The following is a 14,496-nucleotide window of genomic DNA, read 5'->3' on the forward strand; positions in this document are numbered from 1 at the left end:
TTAACAGAGCTGTGAAGCTGCCACTAAAGCTGGTTTTTACAGCGCAGGGGCCGCCGCCTGGGGCCCCTGGGACGCACTTTATAAACACTTGGCCAGCCGGGGAGATGGAGAAAGAGAGAGTGAGAAAGAGAGAGAGAGAGAGAGAGAGATTGAGTGTGGTGAACTGAGAGAGCATTTAGCTTAGAGACCCCAATCACCTTCCTCTCTGATTAGCCTTTCGCTATTAGCACTCAGTGCTGAGAAACAACAGCTCCAAAGCTGTGAACTGGTTCAGCGAGACGAGAGAGGGAGAGACATCTCATTCATTTACTTTTATATTAGTATAATTACTACAATGATTACAACTATGCTTGTTACTGTTGTTATCACTGTTGTTGTTGCTATTGGTAATGCAATTAGACAACATCATACTACAGAGAGAGAGAGAGAGATGGAGAATGAGAGAGAGAGAGAGAGAGAGAGAGAGAGAGAGAGTGAGAGAGAGAGGTCTTGCACTCCCCTGGAGCTGGCGACTATGAGGTCATTCTTGGCAACATGCGGTCTGCTCACTCTCCCCTGTTTCCCCACCCAGCCCAGAGAGAAAGAGAGAGAGAGAGAGGGAGAGAGAGAAAGAGAGATAGAAGGAATGAAAAAGAAAGAAGAGAAAGATACAAGAGCGAGAGAGGGAGAGAGACACAGGAGAGAGAGATGGAGAGAGAGAGACAGAATCCCAAGCTCAGCTTTGGAAAGTTCTCAGCTTTGTGCCACCTTTGTCTAGCTCCTGTCTCAGAGCCTTGTTGATGCGGCCCTGTGCCCAGGGCCAGCGTTCGGGCCAGGGGGCACTCCCTCTATGTCTGGGCAAACACACATATACACACACACACACACACACACATATACTGGACTGTGATGTAGAATGGCAGTGCTGTGTGTGTGGCGGCACAAAGCCTATTAGAGGCGAGTGTGAAGGAGAGGAAATGACTGCATGGCAGCGTGTTTTATGCTTCTCCTCGTACTCGTCGCCGCGGTGGTCTCCACCAGGTCCTTTAGCACCCTTCCTGGCACCGCCATCTCTCACTCTCACTGCGGGCATTCACAGCCCTGCCTGGCAGCACAGTCTCGCATCCAGTCCAGCATACACAGCCGCACGTTACAGGTATGCTGGCCTCAGTGACCAGCGATACTGAGAGCCAGCGAAAAGATTGCAAAACCTAGCAGGACTGCGATGCACGCAGCAGAACTGGTTCAGCACGTTTTAACAGCTATTTTGCTTTACTTTGAGAGTCAAACCCTGCTGGGTTACCATGATGTGTACACCCTGAAGAGCCTTGCCTTACTGATTTGCTTGAATTACTGATCACTCGTAGTATCACTCATGGAAACAAGCGGAGGAGTCTTCACTTCCTATTAGTTTCACATTTCAGTTTGTAAGCAGAGAAGGATATATACAGTACACAGTAGACATCTGTAAAAAAAATATTATTTAAAAAGCTCTCATTTGAATGGTGAGTGTTTCTTTACTCAGTAAATCCCTAATATTTGAATAAATACTAATGACACTAATAAAAAAAAACATTATCACTGTCTTCATTAAAACATCTCCAAAGCTCTCCTCATGAGAGTTGAAACCAGTAAACCAGTGCTTAATGATGAAGGTATTGATGTGTGTGTGGCCTTTAATGTCATTTTTTTATTTGTTGACATCAAGTGAAAATATAACTCGTAATTTCATAGTTATGTAATTACATATAAATAACCGTGGGAATCATTCTATTATGTACTGTAAGGTTCTACTTGTATGTCTGTCTTTCTTCATTTTATGTTACTGTACATCACTTTGTGTATACCTATATAAAACATGTTCAATATAAAGAGTTGGTTGCCATTATTATTGCACTATTATTAAGTATTAGCATTAATTAATTAACTTAATACAATGGTTAAATGCAAGCAATATGAAATGTCTCAGAGGTTGGGGGAATTTTTACATAAATAAACTTTGAGTGTGCCACTGCTGTGATGCAAACATCTAATGAAAATGAACCGAGGGAGGGGGGTTCTAAGGCTAATGTGGGGTCCAGTCTGAGGAAAAGAAGTGCAAACGTAGCTGCCACTTCCAAATGCGGCCCTGCATATCCACCCTCTGTCTTTCATGTGTAGATTCCTCCACAAAAGAGGGGATAAAAAGAGGAGAGAAATGAAGAAAAATGTAGGCTGTGCCTGGGGCTCAGTGTGATGTAAGACAGAGTGAGAGTGAGAGAGAGAGAGGGAGGGGTGTGTGGGGGGGTTGTACCCTTGTATGGTTCACAGACTCTGCACAAATGCACGCGCACACGCGCTCACGCACACACACACACACACACACACACACACACACATATATGCACACACACAGACATACACATACATATCCTCCCACAACTTATTGCCACAGAGTCGTCCATGCACATACAATACATCCCCAAGCTCAGGAACAGCCTTCCTGAAACAAAGGAACAGTTCTCACTGCATCCCTGTACAGCTCCACAACACACATACACACACACATACACACACTCTCACAGAGCTATCACACATGATAAAATATGACTGCGTGAGGAAGAAACACCTTCTCAACCGAACACATGTGCAAAACACAAAATCACACACACATACACACATACACACACACACACACACACACACACACATATATATATATATATATATATATACTCTCCCAAACAGATGCAACCCTGTACGCCCAATAGCATGAACACACACAGCTTTGTTTTTATACAATGCCAGGACATGAAGTCATTTGTCTCATATGTATTATATATAGAACATATTATCATGCATATAGTGTATCATACACACTAGCGTAGAAAAGTTGGAATAACTCGTCATAGTAATTTATGCTTTGTTTTATGTACAATACTTCAATGGCGTCATTCAATAGTTTTAGTATTTTGGGAAAATTACATAAATTTTTTACTTTACTTTGTACTTTAACTGTATTTTTTATCATATTAAGAGGAGTGAAACATGTACAACTCTGTAGATTAATGTGGACACTACACACATAAGTATTATTATTTTATACATTAATCTGCAACCAAACACTGATTTCAAATGTTTGAGCACTGACCCCAAACTTCTGAAACTTCTGCATTTTTAAGGCTATGCAACAACTCTATACATTTGTATGGAAACGTTTGGGAAATAACAACACAAATGTTGCTCGAGCCGTTAACAAATTACAGCCCTTTTTTAACAAAGACCCTCCAAATACTCCAAAATAATTGGACAATTAACTGATAAGCAGTTTTATGGCCATCTACGGCTTATTCTGCACCGGAGACAGTTTTTTGTTGTACTGTACAACCCAGTATTAGTATAATGGCAATAAAGTTGAACTAAATCGAATCTGTGGCCTGTTCCCTTATTATTTCATGACAAATGAAGGTGATAAAGTGTTACATTTGCATTTGCTAGCTAATAAATTGATTAGCAAGTGAAAAAGGCCATCATTAGGCTGAAATTGCAGGTAGGATTGGCCAAATCCACTATTTGGTACCTTCCTAAAAAGCAAGAATGCGCCAGTGAGTTCAGCAGCTTCAAAAAACCCTGGAAGACCACAGTGCACAACTAAAGTAGAGGATCGTAGAATTCTTTCCAAGGTGAAGAAAAAAAACCCTTCACAACAACCAGTCAAGCCGAGAACACTCTCAAGAAGGTATCTCAAAGTGTACAATCAACACACCTTAGGCAAAGTAAATAGATTAAAGTTCACTTCAAGATGCAAACCACTGGTAACACCCAAGAACAGAAAGGCCAGATTAGACTGATTTCGTAGACAGATGAAACCAAGATTAGCTTGAGTATGAAGAAGGAAAGATAGGGTTCATTAACCGAAGCATACCACATAATCTGCTAAACAAAGTGGCATGGAAATGTATGGCTGCCAGTGGAACTGGGTCACTGGTGTTTATTGATATGACTGCTGATAGAAGTAGCAAGATAGATTCTGAAGTGTATAGAGCTAGACTTTTGGCTCAGATTCAATCAAATGCTGCGAAACTCATAGGATGGCGCTTCACTGTTCAAATGGATTGCGACCCAAAACCCACTGAAAAAGCAGCCCAAGACTTTGGTTTGTTTCCATCACCTCAACTCAACCCCAATGAGCATCTTCTAATCCTGACACTGTAGGCCAGCCTTTAATTTCTCTGGTTTCCAACAGTGAAAGCTGGGCATTTTGAAAAGTACAAGCACACACACACACACACACTCTCTCTCTCAAACAGATGCATGCATACACGTACACCCAATGACACACACACACATGCACAGAACCTCTCCAACTTGTCTGATGTTGACATAACACAGATAGAGATCAGGTCTGAGCAAGTGCTGAAATTCCAGTATGGCATTGTTAGCAAACACTCCAGAACTGACTGAGCCCAACTGTGCAGAAAGACAAACAATAATAATACCCGCGCTCATCAATCTGTGCTGGCTAAAGTTTCCCGCAGCTTTAGGGAAGGTGGTGGTGGAGAGTGGGTGGGGGGGTATGTGTGTGGAGGGGTGGATGCAAGAGGAGCAGAGTGGGCCAGCATGCCTGCGTGGAGCCGCCGTAAATACGGCTTTTGTTGGGCAGGGTGACCCCGGGGTGAGATGGTATTTCGTCAAAAGGCCACGGAGATTCACGCTAAAGCACCTTGACAGCGCGGCTGTGTGAAAGCTGCTGCGGGGCATGGGCTGCGGCGCGGCGCGGCTCACTCACACACACTCACATACAGACAGACCTGCGCATGTTCCTGTGGACCTCACACACATATACACACACACACATTCACATTTGCACACAGACACGCTTATGCGCGGGCATGCTCGCACTCTGACTCACAGTGACTAAAGTGTGTTAAAACACCTAAGCAGCATTACACTTGAATAAAAGCGAACAGGATAAACACAGTGGTCACAAGCCCTTCTGGAGGAACCCCTGTCCAGCGTGTTTCAGCGTTTTCACTGCTCTAATACACCTAATCCCAATAATCAGCTAATGAACAAGTCTTTCCTGACCTGACGTGGGTGTGTTACAGCAGTGAAAACGCTAAAATCCGCAGAAGCAGTGTCTGGAACCAGTGCTACAGCAAAACCTGCACGCCCACTCTCCCTCTCTTTCTTTCTCGCTCACTCGCTCTAGCAGCAGCCACAAAGTGGTGTATCACCTCGTTGAGATACCCAGGGGGTCAGAGGTCACGTTCTCCCTCTAAGCCTAAAGAGTGCTGCCAAAGAATACACACTCTGAGCATGGAGCAATCAGCCATAGCTTACTCAGAACAAGTTTCAACTGCTTTTAGCATGGGCGGGCCCGGCTGTCAAGGAGGTGAAGCATGCCAGTCATTCAGCTCTCTCTGTCTTTCTGTCTCCCTTCCTCTCCCCTCCTTCCTCCCTCACTCTCCCTCTGCCTCTCTCAGTCGGAGAAACCGGATCCGGGGTTTGTGTGGACGCTGTTTCTCTAAAGTAGCCCCGCCACACTTCTCGCCATGCTTTTAAGACTTTCATAAAAGCCGCCTTATTGACAAAACAATCCATCCCTGAGGTTTAAACACCATCTTTAAGGGCATTATTAAATTCCGCCAGGAAGGGAGGACTGGACACGGCGAAACCTGATGACCCGCCCATTGATTTCACATCAGCGCTCTTTATGGAGCGTTCTGAGAGCAAACACTCGCTCTCTTATCACCAGAGACTCCTTCCTTGCTCTCTCCCTCTCTCCCCCTCTCCCTCTTTGCTCTCTCTCTCTCTCTCTCGCTCTGTGTGAGCTTTGTTTTCTTTGCTGGGTGAGTTACTGTAGTGGCTGCAGTCTGTACCTTCCATATCGGAATACTGCATCTGAGTAAATCAACCTGATCGCGGCCGCCGAAAATAGACCTTGTAGTCAATCCACATTCTCCACTCGCAGCTCGACTGTCTTCAGCCCAGCAATGTGCACTCATGCGTGCCCCGTGTGTGTGTGTGTGTGTGCGTGTGTAGCTGTGCTCACATGAGCATAAGGCTGTGCACATGGGTGTGACTAAAACTGTCTTTCCGTGTGTTCTTATATGTATTTTTCTTTTTTTTTCTTTTTTTTATTCAGATTTTAAACACCTACAGCACAAAATGTCTCATGGTGGCTTAACAATGCATGTGTGTTTATGTGTGTGTGTGTGATTTTCTTTCTTTCTTTCTTTCTTTCTTTCTTTCTTTTTTTTTTATTTTGAATATGAAAATCCAGATTGGAAGCGTTCCCTCACGCTGTGTTTCGTGCCAATAATTCATGAGCGATCTGCGCCCCGCACGCCCTTTAGCATTTTTATTTAATCTCCAGCCTGACGATTCACGGGACCCTCATCAATAATGAAGCCCTACATGTGTGTTAACAAGTCTGCAGGAGCATGGGTTTTTAAGAATGGCCGCCACCCACCCCCCTCTTCCATAGATGATCTCTTCTTTATACCCCTGATTCACACAGTTTTCTTGTCTGTGTTCATGTGGCCTAACATAGTGGACAGCAACGCTGAATGTGCTTGTGGTCGTATTATGTCACTGAGTGTACGATGCGGGCTGAAATGTGAGTCAATAAAACGTGCTTGTGTTTGTGTAGGAGAGCTATCGTTGGTTTTATCTGGAGAGGCTGCCGTTGCTCGCTCTATTTGATGAATTTCATCACTCTGTTTTCTGCTGCTCCGAGCCGTGTTGGCCCTGTGTTTTGACTTGCCTGATAAATAGAATAACAGCTCAGGATATTGCCTCTTAAAATCAGTGGGTCAGGAGGTAACATCACCGGGGGTTGCCATGGAGACACCCAATGGTGAACATCCAATGGAGCACAGCAGGCCTATGAAGCAACAGATCCCTCTTGCTAACCCATGATGTGTCTCCTGCTACCTCCCTCCCATCCCTCTCCCTCTCCCTTGCTTTCTCCCCCCCCCCCCTCCGTATCCCTCTCTCTCTCTTTTTCCTCGGACACTATCCACATTGCCCGTTCCCTTGGATGCACACATGCAGACACACAAACACACACGCAGCGCAACACAATATGTGAGGGGGCAGAAAGATCTCAGCATGCAGGGTTTAGCAGCTAATACCCCTTAGATTAGCCACCCCCGACTCATCATCCACACATGCACACACACACATAAACACTTGGTTTGAGCTGCTATTGTTCCATCGTCAGCCAAACCCTACCACAAAGCCACCCAGCGCAGCGATCACAGAGACAGGGTTAAAACAGGGCGCGTGGTCATGTGACTGCCCGAGTGTCCTGCCTGCTTGCCGGTGCCTAATGCAGCCGAAAGAATTGATCTCCCATGGGTTGCTGTGAGGTCACAGAAATTGATAACCCCAACAATACTCCCTTGTGTCAATCCTGGCTGCGCCCTGCCGATAGAGCACTTGTGTAAATGAATCCTCCAAAGGCAAATATATTGTGAGCGGCCCATTGTCTCCAAGGTACCAAATTGAACAATGGCACGGATTATGTTGTCAGAAATTACATTTGGTGTAATGGCTGTTAATACATCTCCCATCTCCCTGGTCTCGGGCTTTGGTGTGTCCATGGGCAGAGAGGGTTTGTTGCATGTAGGTTACTGGCCGACATCAAGGCCCAATTTATTCAGCCAAACGGATTAGGGCATGTAATCAGAACCTTAGCAATATTAATCTCTGACACTTATAAAATAAAGAGCGAAAGCATTCACGCTGGCTGACAGGGGGACTTTCATGTCGGTCTCCGGCAACATCGGGAAAAATAAATGTGTGGCATAGGTTTTTACAAGGCGGACATCAAAAGCACCGCCTGGACTCGGTTTCAGCGGCCCTCCCCCGCCTCTCTCAGGCCATTCATTAGACACGGCTAATAACGGTAAGTACGTGCTGATAGCCGTCTCTGCTAACATGTGAGCCGAGGGCAAAAGCTCACCCCGAACTTTATGGGGCTCCGGCGGTGGGAATCGGGGAATGAAAAGAGCTAGTTAGAAAATGGTCCAGATGTAGTGCGACAATGGTTTCGCCTACCGTTGGATAAACAGTATGGTCTTATCCACTGATGTTTATGAACTTCTACTTTGACATCCTAAGTGGAGTAACGTAGCTTAAGTTTTGCAGAGGAGGATTTAAAGAGACTCGTGAGAATTCCTATTAGATCCGTACCATGGCTGGAAAAATCCTAGCGGCGCTTTGGGTGGATTGATTTTGAGGCAGATGAGGCGGTAAGTGGGAGAGAAAAGGGAGGGGAGGTCAGGTGACAGGGGTTGGGTTATATGTGTATGTGTGTGTCTCTGTAGGGGGGGGGGGTGGTATTCATTCAAATCATTAGAAGCTGCTTGCCACAGGCGAGGCTATTGATTGTATGTAAACACAAAAGGTACAATTGACTTACCAGTTGTTCACTTGTAGTATGGTAAGACCGGTGTCTTGTGCCAGTTGTTTTTTCTGTTCTTCTGATGGGTACGGGTGCTGCGGGAGAAAAAAACAAGAGACACAAAAGCAGAGAAATAAATCATAAATAAATCAATTAATGATGAATGTGTTTGGCAAGAGAGGCTGAGATGCAGGAGGGAGGCACCGCTCACACATTTGAGAGGCAAAAGTGGCAAAGCAGTTGTTAATTAGTGTGAAAAAGCGAGGTGTGTCTCTTTCTTAGAGTCATTAATGGAATATGAAATCGTGTAATTAATGGCAGCGAAAAAGGCAAGCCAATTATAAAGTTAAGTGAAGTGTAGAAACAGAAACATTAATTAGAGTGCTGCGCCGTACAAGCCTGCTCCAATTTATTCCAGCCGCCTCCCCCCAGCTGTGCTGCTGTGAATATGTGATGAAGGAGGGATTTCTAATGCCATCTTTGCCCCTGAATACAGAGACCAGCCAATCTGAGATCAATCTAAAATCTCACTTTGTTTCCATTGCATCGCCGGTCAAACTGTGCTCAGCCAGAAACTATAATGTATTGTTCTCATGCAGTGGATGGGATCTCTGGATCTCTGAATAATAGCAACAAAGTGGACAGCAGTCTGGCCAAACCTGTTGTGTGCTGGGAAATAAAGGCTCGATTTAACCTGACCCACCAGTTCAAGTATATGTAGAGCAGGAAAAAAAAAAGATTGATTTTTATTACGATAGCACAATGGTTGGTGTGAAACCTGGTGTGGTCATGAATAAGGCAAGGCAAGCTGTGCCATGGGCCCAGGACAGAGTATGGTGTGCACAGCACTGATGTATTACAGAGAGAGAGCAGCGTCACGCATCACATATAGCACCTCTGGTCCCACCACTGTACCACCACTGTCCAACGCATTTGACCCAACTGCTTTGGCTGATTACCTATTTACCAACCCTTTCAGAGTTTAAATAGGCAAGGAACCTACAGGACTATGATTTGGGAACCGCTGACCTACAGAAAGCAGGGCACAGGGATGAAGCCCTTCTGTATTCACATGTCTACAGCTTTTCCCAATTCTGCCCTATCAACACAATCAGACTAGTGGGCTCAGAGACCTCTAGCCCCTGAGCAGGTCAGTGGGCGGCCCCATGCTGTGCTGGCAGATCCAGTTCTTCTAAACCCATTACCGGAGCCAGAGCCTGCCAGGGATTAACCCATACCGAGAGCTTAAAAGCAGCCAGAAGATGTGGAGTCATCACCTCAAACATAGAAAGAGCAAACACTACAAAGACCATAATGCACCACTGCCTCAATTACACCAGTTATTTGGGCTGATAAACAAATAATGCTGCTTTTTGAAGAAAATGCAGTGATAATGCAGATCTAACTAAACTCAATTTAATAAGCCTGGAGAATGAGCCCCTCTGATGAAGAAAAAAACATGCAGAAATCTTTTGGCGCCGCAACTTGTCGTCCTCCTCGCAAGTGTAATAAATTGGAATGTCTTTTATGCTCCTCCGTGCGCGTTTGTTTACTGGGAATCCTGGAGAAAGGGAGCTGTTTTCTTATTGCTCTCTGTCATTTCCATGTGATCTGATTGTAGGTAATTGGAACAAACTGTGGCTAATTTCATGCAGAAAGTTATAATTGCAGAGTCGCCTCCAGCCACTTTTTGAGTGGCTTTTTTATGTTTATATCCGGGGACCTGGCTAATTCTATCAGATCACAATACTGAGCTCTGTGTGAAACTGCGGCCTGGGAAGACTATGTAAGAAAACAGCATTCATCCAGTCATCTGATCTCTAATGTTCCAACAGGAGGCCGTCCACTTTCTGACACCGATATAACACAGCACTGTCCCCGAAAAGGCTAAAAGGTTGTGATTTTATCTCATCAGAAGTCCAAGCTCAAACTGGTATTTTGTTTAGTCATTCGTGAAATGGGGGAAAGTGGTTGTGTGCTGTTAAATAAAGTCTTAGAGACAGCATTGAGCTGAGGTTTGCGGGTGGGTCAGCACCGTTGCGTGTGGGGCAGAACCACACTGCAGGCAGGGGACAGCGGTGGGAGCAGGGGCCCTCGTGACCAAGCTTGGGGAAGGCCACGCCACGGGCTAAACGACAGGACAAATGCTGCCTGTTCTACAGTCGGCAGGCCCACACGAGCTCTAGCTCCGGAGCTGAACCGGCGCCATCACCAAGCATAGCTTCTGGGGAGCTGCCGAGTCATTCCCAGGCCTTACAGCCATCAGGGTGTTATGACCAATTCTGATACAGTTGATAATTGCTAAACTGAAACTCATGTTGGATTAAAAATTGAGTTCTTTGAGAGTTATTTTATTAAAGGCAGTGTTTATTTATAGAACCTTGACAGTTGTTCCAAGTTTTTGCTTGGAAAAATGGTCCTTCATATACAAGGAAAATCTCCTGCGGATGTTTCTACACTGATCCTTTCAAAATGATTCGATACCAGAAAGAGTTTTGGGTAGAGCCCAGGTCTTCAAATCTGGACCTTGAATCCAGTTGTAACCACTGGAAGTTGAGTAAACAGTTAATGTAATTGATTTGCCATGTTGTGTCACACCTACCAAGGATCACAATATCCAGGAATGGAAACTGGATTCAAGGTCTAACCTTGAAGGCCTCTAGTGTTGGTGTGGCATGGAAGATCTAGTGAGGTGAATTATACTGTATGTGGGCTATTTTATGAGAGCAAGTTCACCTAGCTTGTGCATTTAGTATAGCCACCAACTTCACAGCTACAGCCTATGAGTCAGCTACAGTCACACTAGGCATATCCATACATTTGTCCTATGCTGAGCAAGCAGCTGCTTTATCCACACTGTAGCACTGTCAAAGCTAACCCATTCTGAGAACATTCACCTCTTCTCCTTAAGGCTAAATAAGTATCTTAGAAACTTTCTCTAATGGCATTGCGAGTGCCTCGCCTTTGTTGGCACAATGACTCCAAGTTAACCACACCTATAAAAGGAACAGGGCCACAGTGCTTAAGTCATGGACCTCTGCAGGCTGGGAGATTTAAGGGAGGTAAGGACTTCACTACACAGCTCAATAACAATGCTTATTAGGACTTGATTACCCATGTTCCCCATGGTGCTTTGATACCTGTGTTCCAAAACAGGATCTCCTTGCTGCTCACACATCTAGATTTCCCTATTCACTCACTGTGCCCCTCACCACCACCATTTCATGCCTGATGATGTTTTTTATTGTATCAAAGCATTCTTGTCGAGTGGGTGCAATTTTTCTAAAAGAGTTTTTGCCAAATTATCGCTAGTTGTCAAAAGCGGCGTGATTTAAATTCTGTATAATTGAGACTGACCAAAAAGATTTTTCATTTCAGCCTGAGAAAGGCTGGGTATTTTTAATCCTCTTGGCAAGCAGGACTGGGTGAGAAGTGTTTTCTCAGGATTTGCTGCTGTTTTTTTTTTTTGTAAGAACGCAATAATAGCGGCCGAAGAACAGATGGAAAATTTCGACGCATCCTCCCTACTTTCCCTCAGCCTATCTTAATGATATGTCTTGTCCAAATATACTACTCCTTTCATCAGACTTTCCAGTCCGTCTGCAGCCACACATGCCAGCAGAGCCGTGTCCTCCCTGTGCGTTTTTGTACTGTCATGAATCTTATCTTTATGTGTGTGTGTGTGTGTGTGTGTGTGTGTGTGTGTGTGTGTGCGTAGAGGGAGAGAAAGTCGTGGAGCACCAATAGGACTCTCAAAGACTGTTTCCTCTGTGGCCTCTTCAACCAGAGCATGCTGGGGCGGAGTGTAGAGTCAAGGCTCTATCAGAGTGATAAGAGACCAAACCCCCTCCCCTCCTGTCTCTCTGCGAAAAGCAGACTGCAGCTCCACACACAACTCAGATAGAAACTCAGCTCCCCTCTGACCCCAGCCTGCTCCCATGCCTCTTACCCACAATGCCGTGCTGCATGGTAAAGCAGACTTCTGAATGTAGGTCAGATATAAAGTGGAGCTGAAGGATCCTTCCACGTGGAAGAGTGATGGAACTGAACAGTATTGTTTTGCGTCTATGCAAACAGAGCTGGGTAGAATTCTGTGTGCTAGGAAGAGGAAGGAGGTCTGGACCAGCTCCAGTCTCCCTTCTTATCATGTCAGTATATGGGATCCTCCGGTTCAGTCCGGGAGGGGGAGCGATTTCGGAAGTTTCTCTTATCTTTGAGCTTCTTCTTCATCGTACGTCCCCCTCCGCACTCAAGCCTAAGCCTTGGATGTATTTCTTTACGAGTCAACACTCAGCATTGGCTGGGCCTGGTGGAATAAACACATCCTCCCTAGATCTGATGGTGGAAATCTCTCTTTTTTGTCCCATTTAACTAGTTAATTACAATCACCCACCACCCACCCAGCCCCACTTCTACCCGCTTGTGGACTGTGGGTTTCATTATACGCATTAATGTTATTACAATATTTCTATTTAAGGTAACACTTCTCTTCTCTTGTGTGATTCAGATTAAAGAAGCTTTCCACACAAGATTAACTTAATAAAACTGAGCTTGTGCTGACATCACTGTTTATGATTCTCCCAAAGAGGAGAGCGCAAGACTTCTTAAGCCATGGCATGTTTGATCCGGCAGAAATACACCCCTGCTTAAGGATGCTGAGCTCGATTCCATTGGGTGTTCATGGAGATGGCGTCTAGTCTTCACCTCCATTAACCGCCCAGGCTGCCAAGAAACTGCGTAGCATGTAATGTGGAATTGTTTTCCAGTCAGGCGGTTCACGGACAGCCAAGGTCACAAGGAGGCCCTTTCAGCGTGGCTGTGCAACGGGTTTGTTTCAGCTGGATCTCCTGCTGCTGCCTCACGTCTGTATTCCATGGGCCTAATCCCCATGGAAACCGAGCTGCCCCTCAGGAATGCCCGAGGCTGGATCCGCGGGCCTTTTTGGCCAGGGTGTCCTCAGAGTATCATATCAACAGCCCATCTCAGAGGCGGTCCCTCTCCGGGAAAAGGCACAGGCTCCCTCCTGCCTGCAGTATGGACTCCTGAATAAACAGGATTAGGGCTGAAGTTTACTGTTCCTCCACCAGCAAGTCAGCCAGCATTAACACTGTGCTCGCCAGCCCCAGAGCTGGGGATAGTACCGCCTACAACAGCCTGGCCAGGAGGAGAGGAGATTACCTCCAATATCTGCAGACAGAATCAGTGGTTCCATCAGTGACTATCCTTGCCTCCTTAGTCACAGAGATGTTTCTGCATGGCACCTTGACAGTAGCATCTTGCCTTCTTTCATATCAGAGAAGAAGTGCTATTTCTGAAGATGTTACTATCAAGTGTTTGGAGATATCCCTCAAAGCCACTGCAAATTCCTTTTTGTGTAGGTGGCATAAATGCACAGTCCTGGCCCTCGTTAGAGAGCAACAAAACAGGCTTTGAAGGGTAGTAGAGAAAGAGAGAAAGAGAAGGGTGGGGGAAAAGAAAAGAGTAAGGGGAAAGAACACAGCATAAAGCTTTTGTAAGCCATTTTTTCTAAGATCCTGGTACGAATAACAAAATCTGTGTGTGGTATTTATTTTTTACATTTTTTCTTTGGGGGGGGGGGGGGGGGGTCTCATATTCAGAACACAACTGGAGGCTATGGTTTAAGATGCCCTGGTGGGGAAGGCTGCCTGGCTAGCATCTTAGCGAGCAGGAATGCAGAAGAGCATTTTTCATAGGGGAGAGACATGAAGTTCACAACCAAAAAATAAATCAACACAAAGCCGGCATATGAATAATTCACAGCCACTGTTTTTAGAAAGCCTTGTTCTACAACCAGGAAAAGCCAGAGAAATTTCACCCTTTGACGCACTTTTTTTGTCCCTTAATCTGTCCTGGAGATAAATAGAGGGAGATGTGTCAAATCTGGTCTTCGGTGCTTTAATTAGTTCCCTTGCGTTAAAAACATCTTTTGTTGGTTTAAGGGCGAGGGGGTGCAGTGGCGCCTATGGGACTCAGCTGAGGAAAATGTGTCTACAATTAAAGCACTGGCGTGGGCTGGATTATGCTTCATAAGATTCAACTGTAGCAGAGTAAACCTCTAAGTCTCCACTGATTGGATGAGCCATGGGAAAATGCTACACCATCAA

The 14,496-nt window shown here is 45.4% G+C and overlaps 1 protein-coding gene across 2 annotated transcripts in view; it reads right to left on the bottom strand.

Annotated features, from left to right (window-relative positions):
* The window catches only part of meis1b (Meis homeobox 1 b), a 63,328-nt gene that overhangs the window by 11,213 nt on the left and 37,619 nt on the right, over positions 1–14,496 (bottom strand). For both annotated transcript variants that reach the window (XM_072677627.1, XM_072677628.1), the window contains exon 9: positions 8,390–8,466. In XM_072677627.1, the coding sequence (XP_072533728.1) occupies positions 8,390–8,466 (77 nt within the window). The remainder of the gene's footprint in view (positions 1–8,389; positions 8,467–14,496) is intronic.

Source organism: Salminus brasiliensis, chromosome 4 (genome assembly GCF_030463535.1).
Source record: "Salminus brasiliensis chromosome 4, fSalBra1.hap2, whole genome shotgun sequence".
Classification (NCBI taxonomy): Eukaryota; Metazoa; Chordata; class Actinopteri; order Characiformes; family Bryconidae; genus Salminus; species Salminus brasiliensis.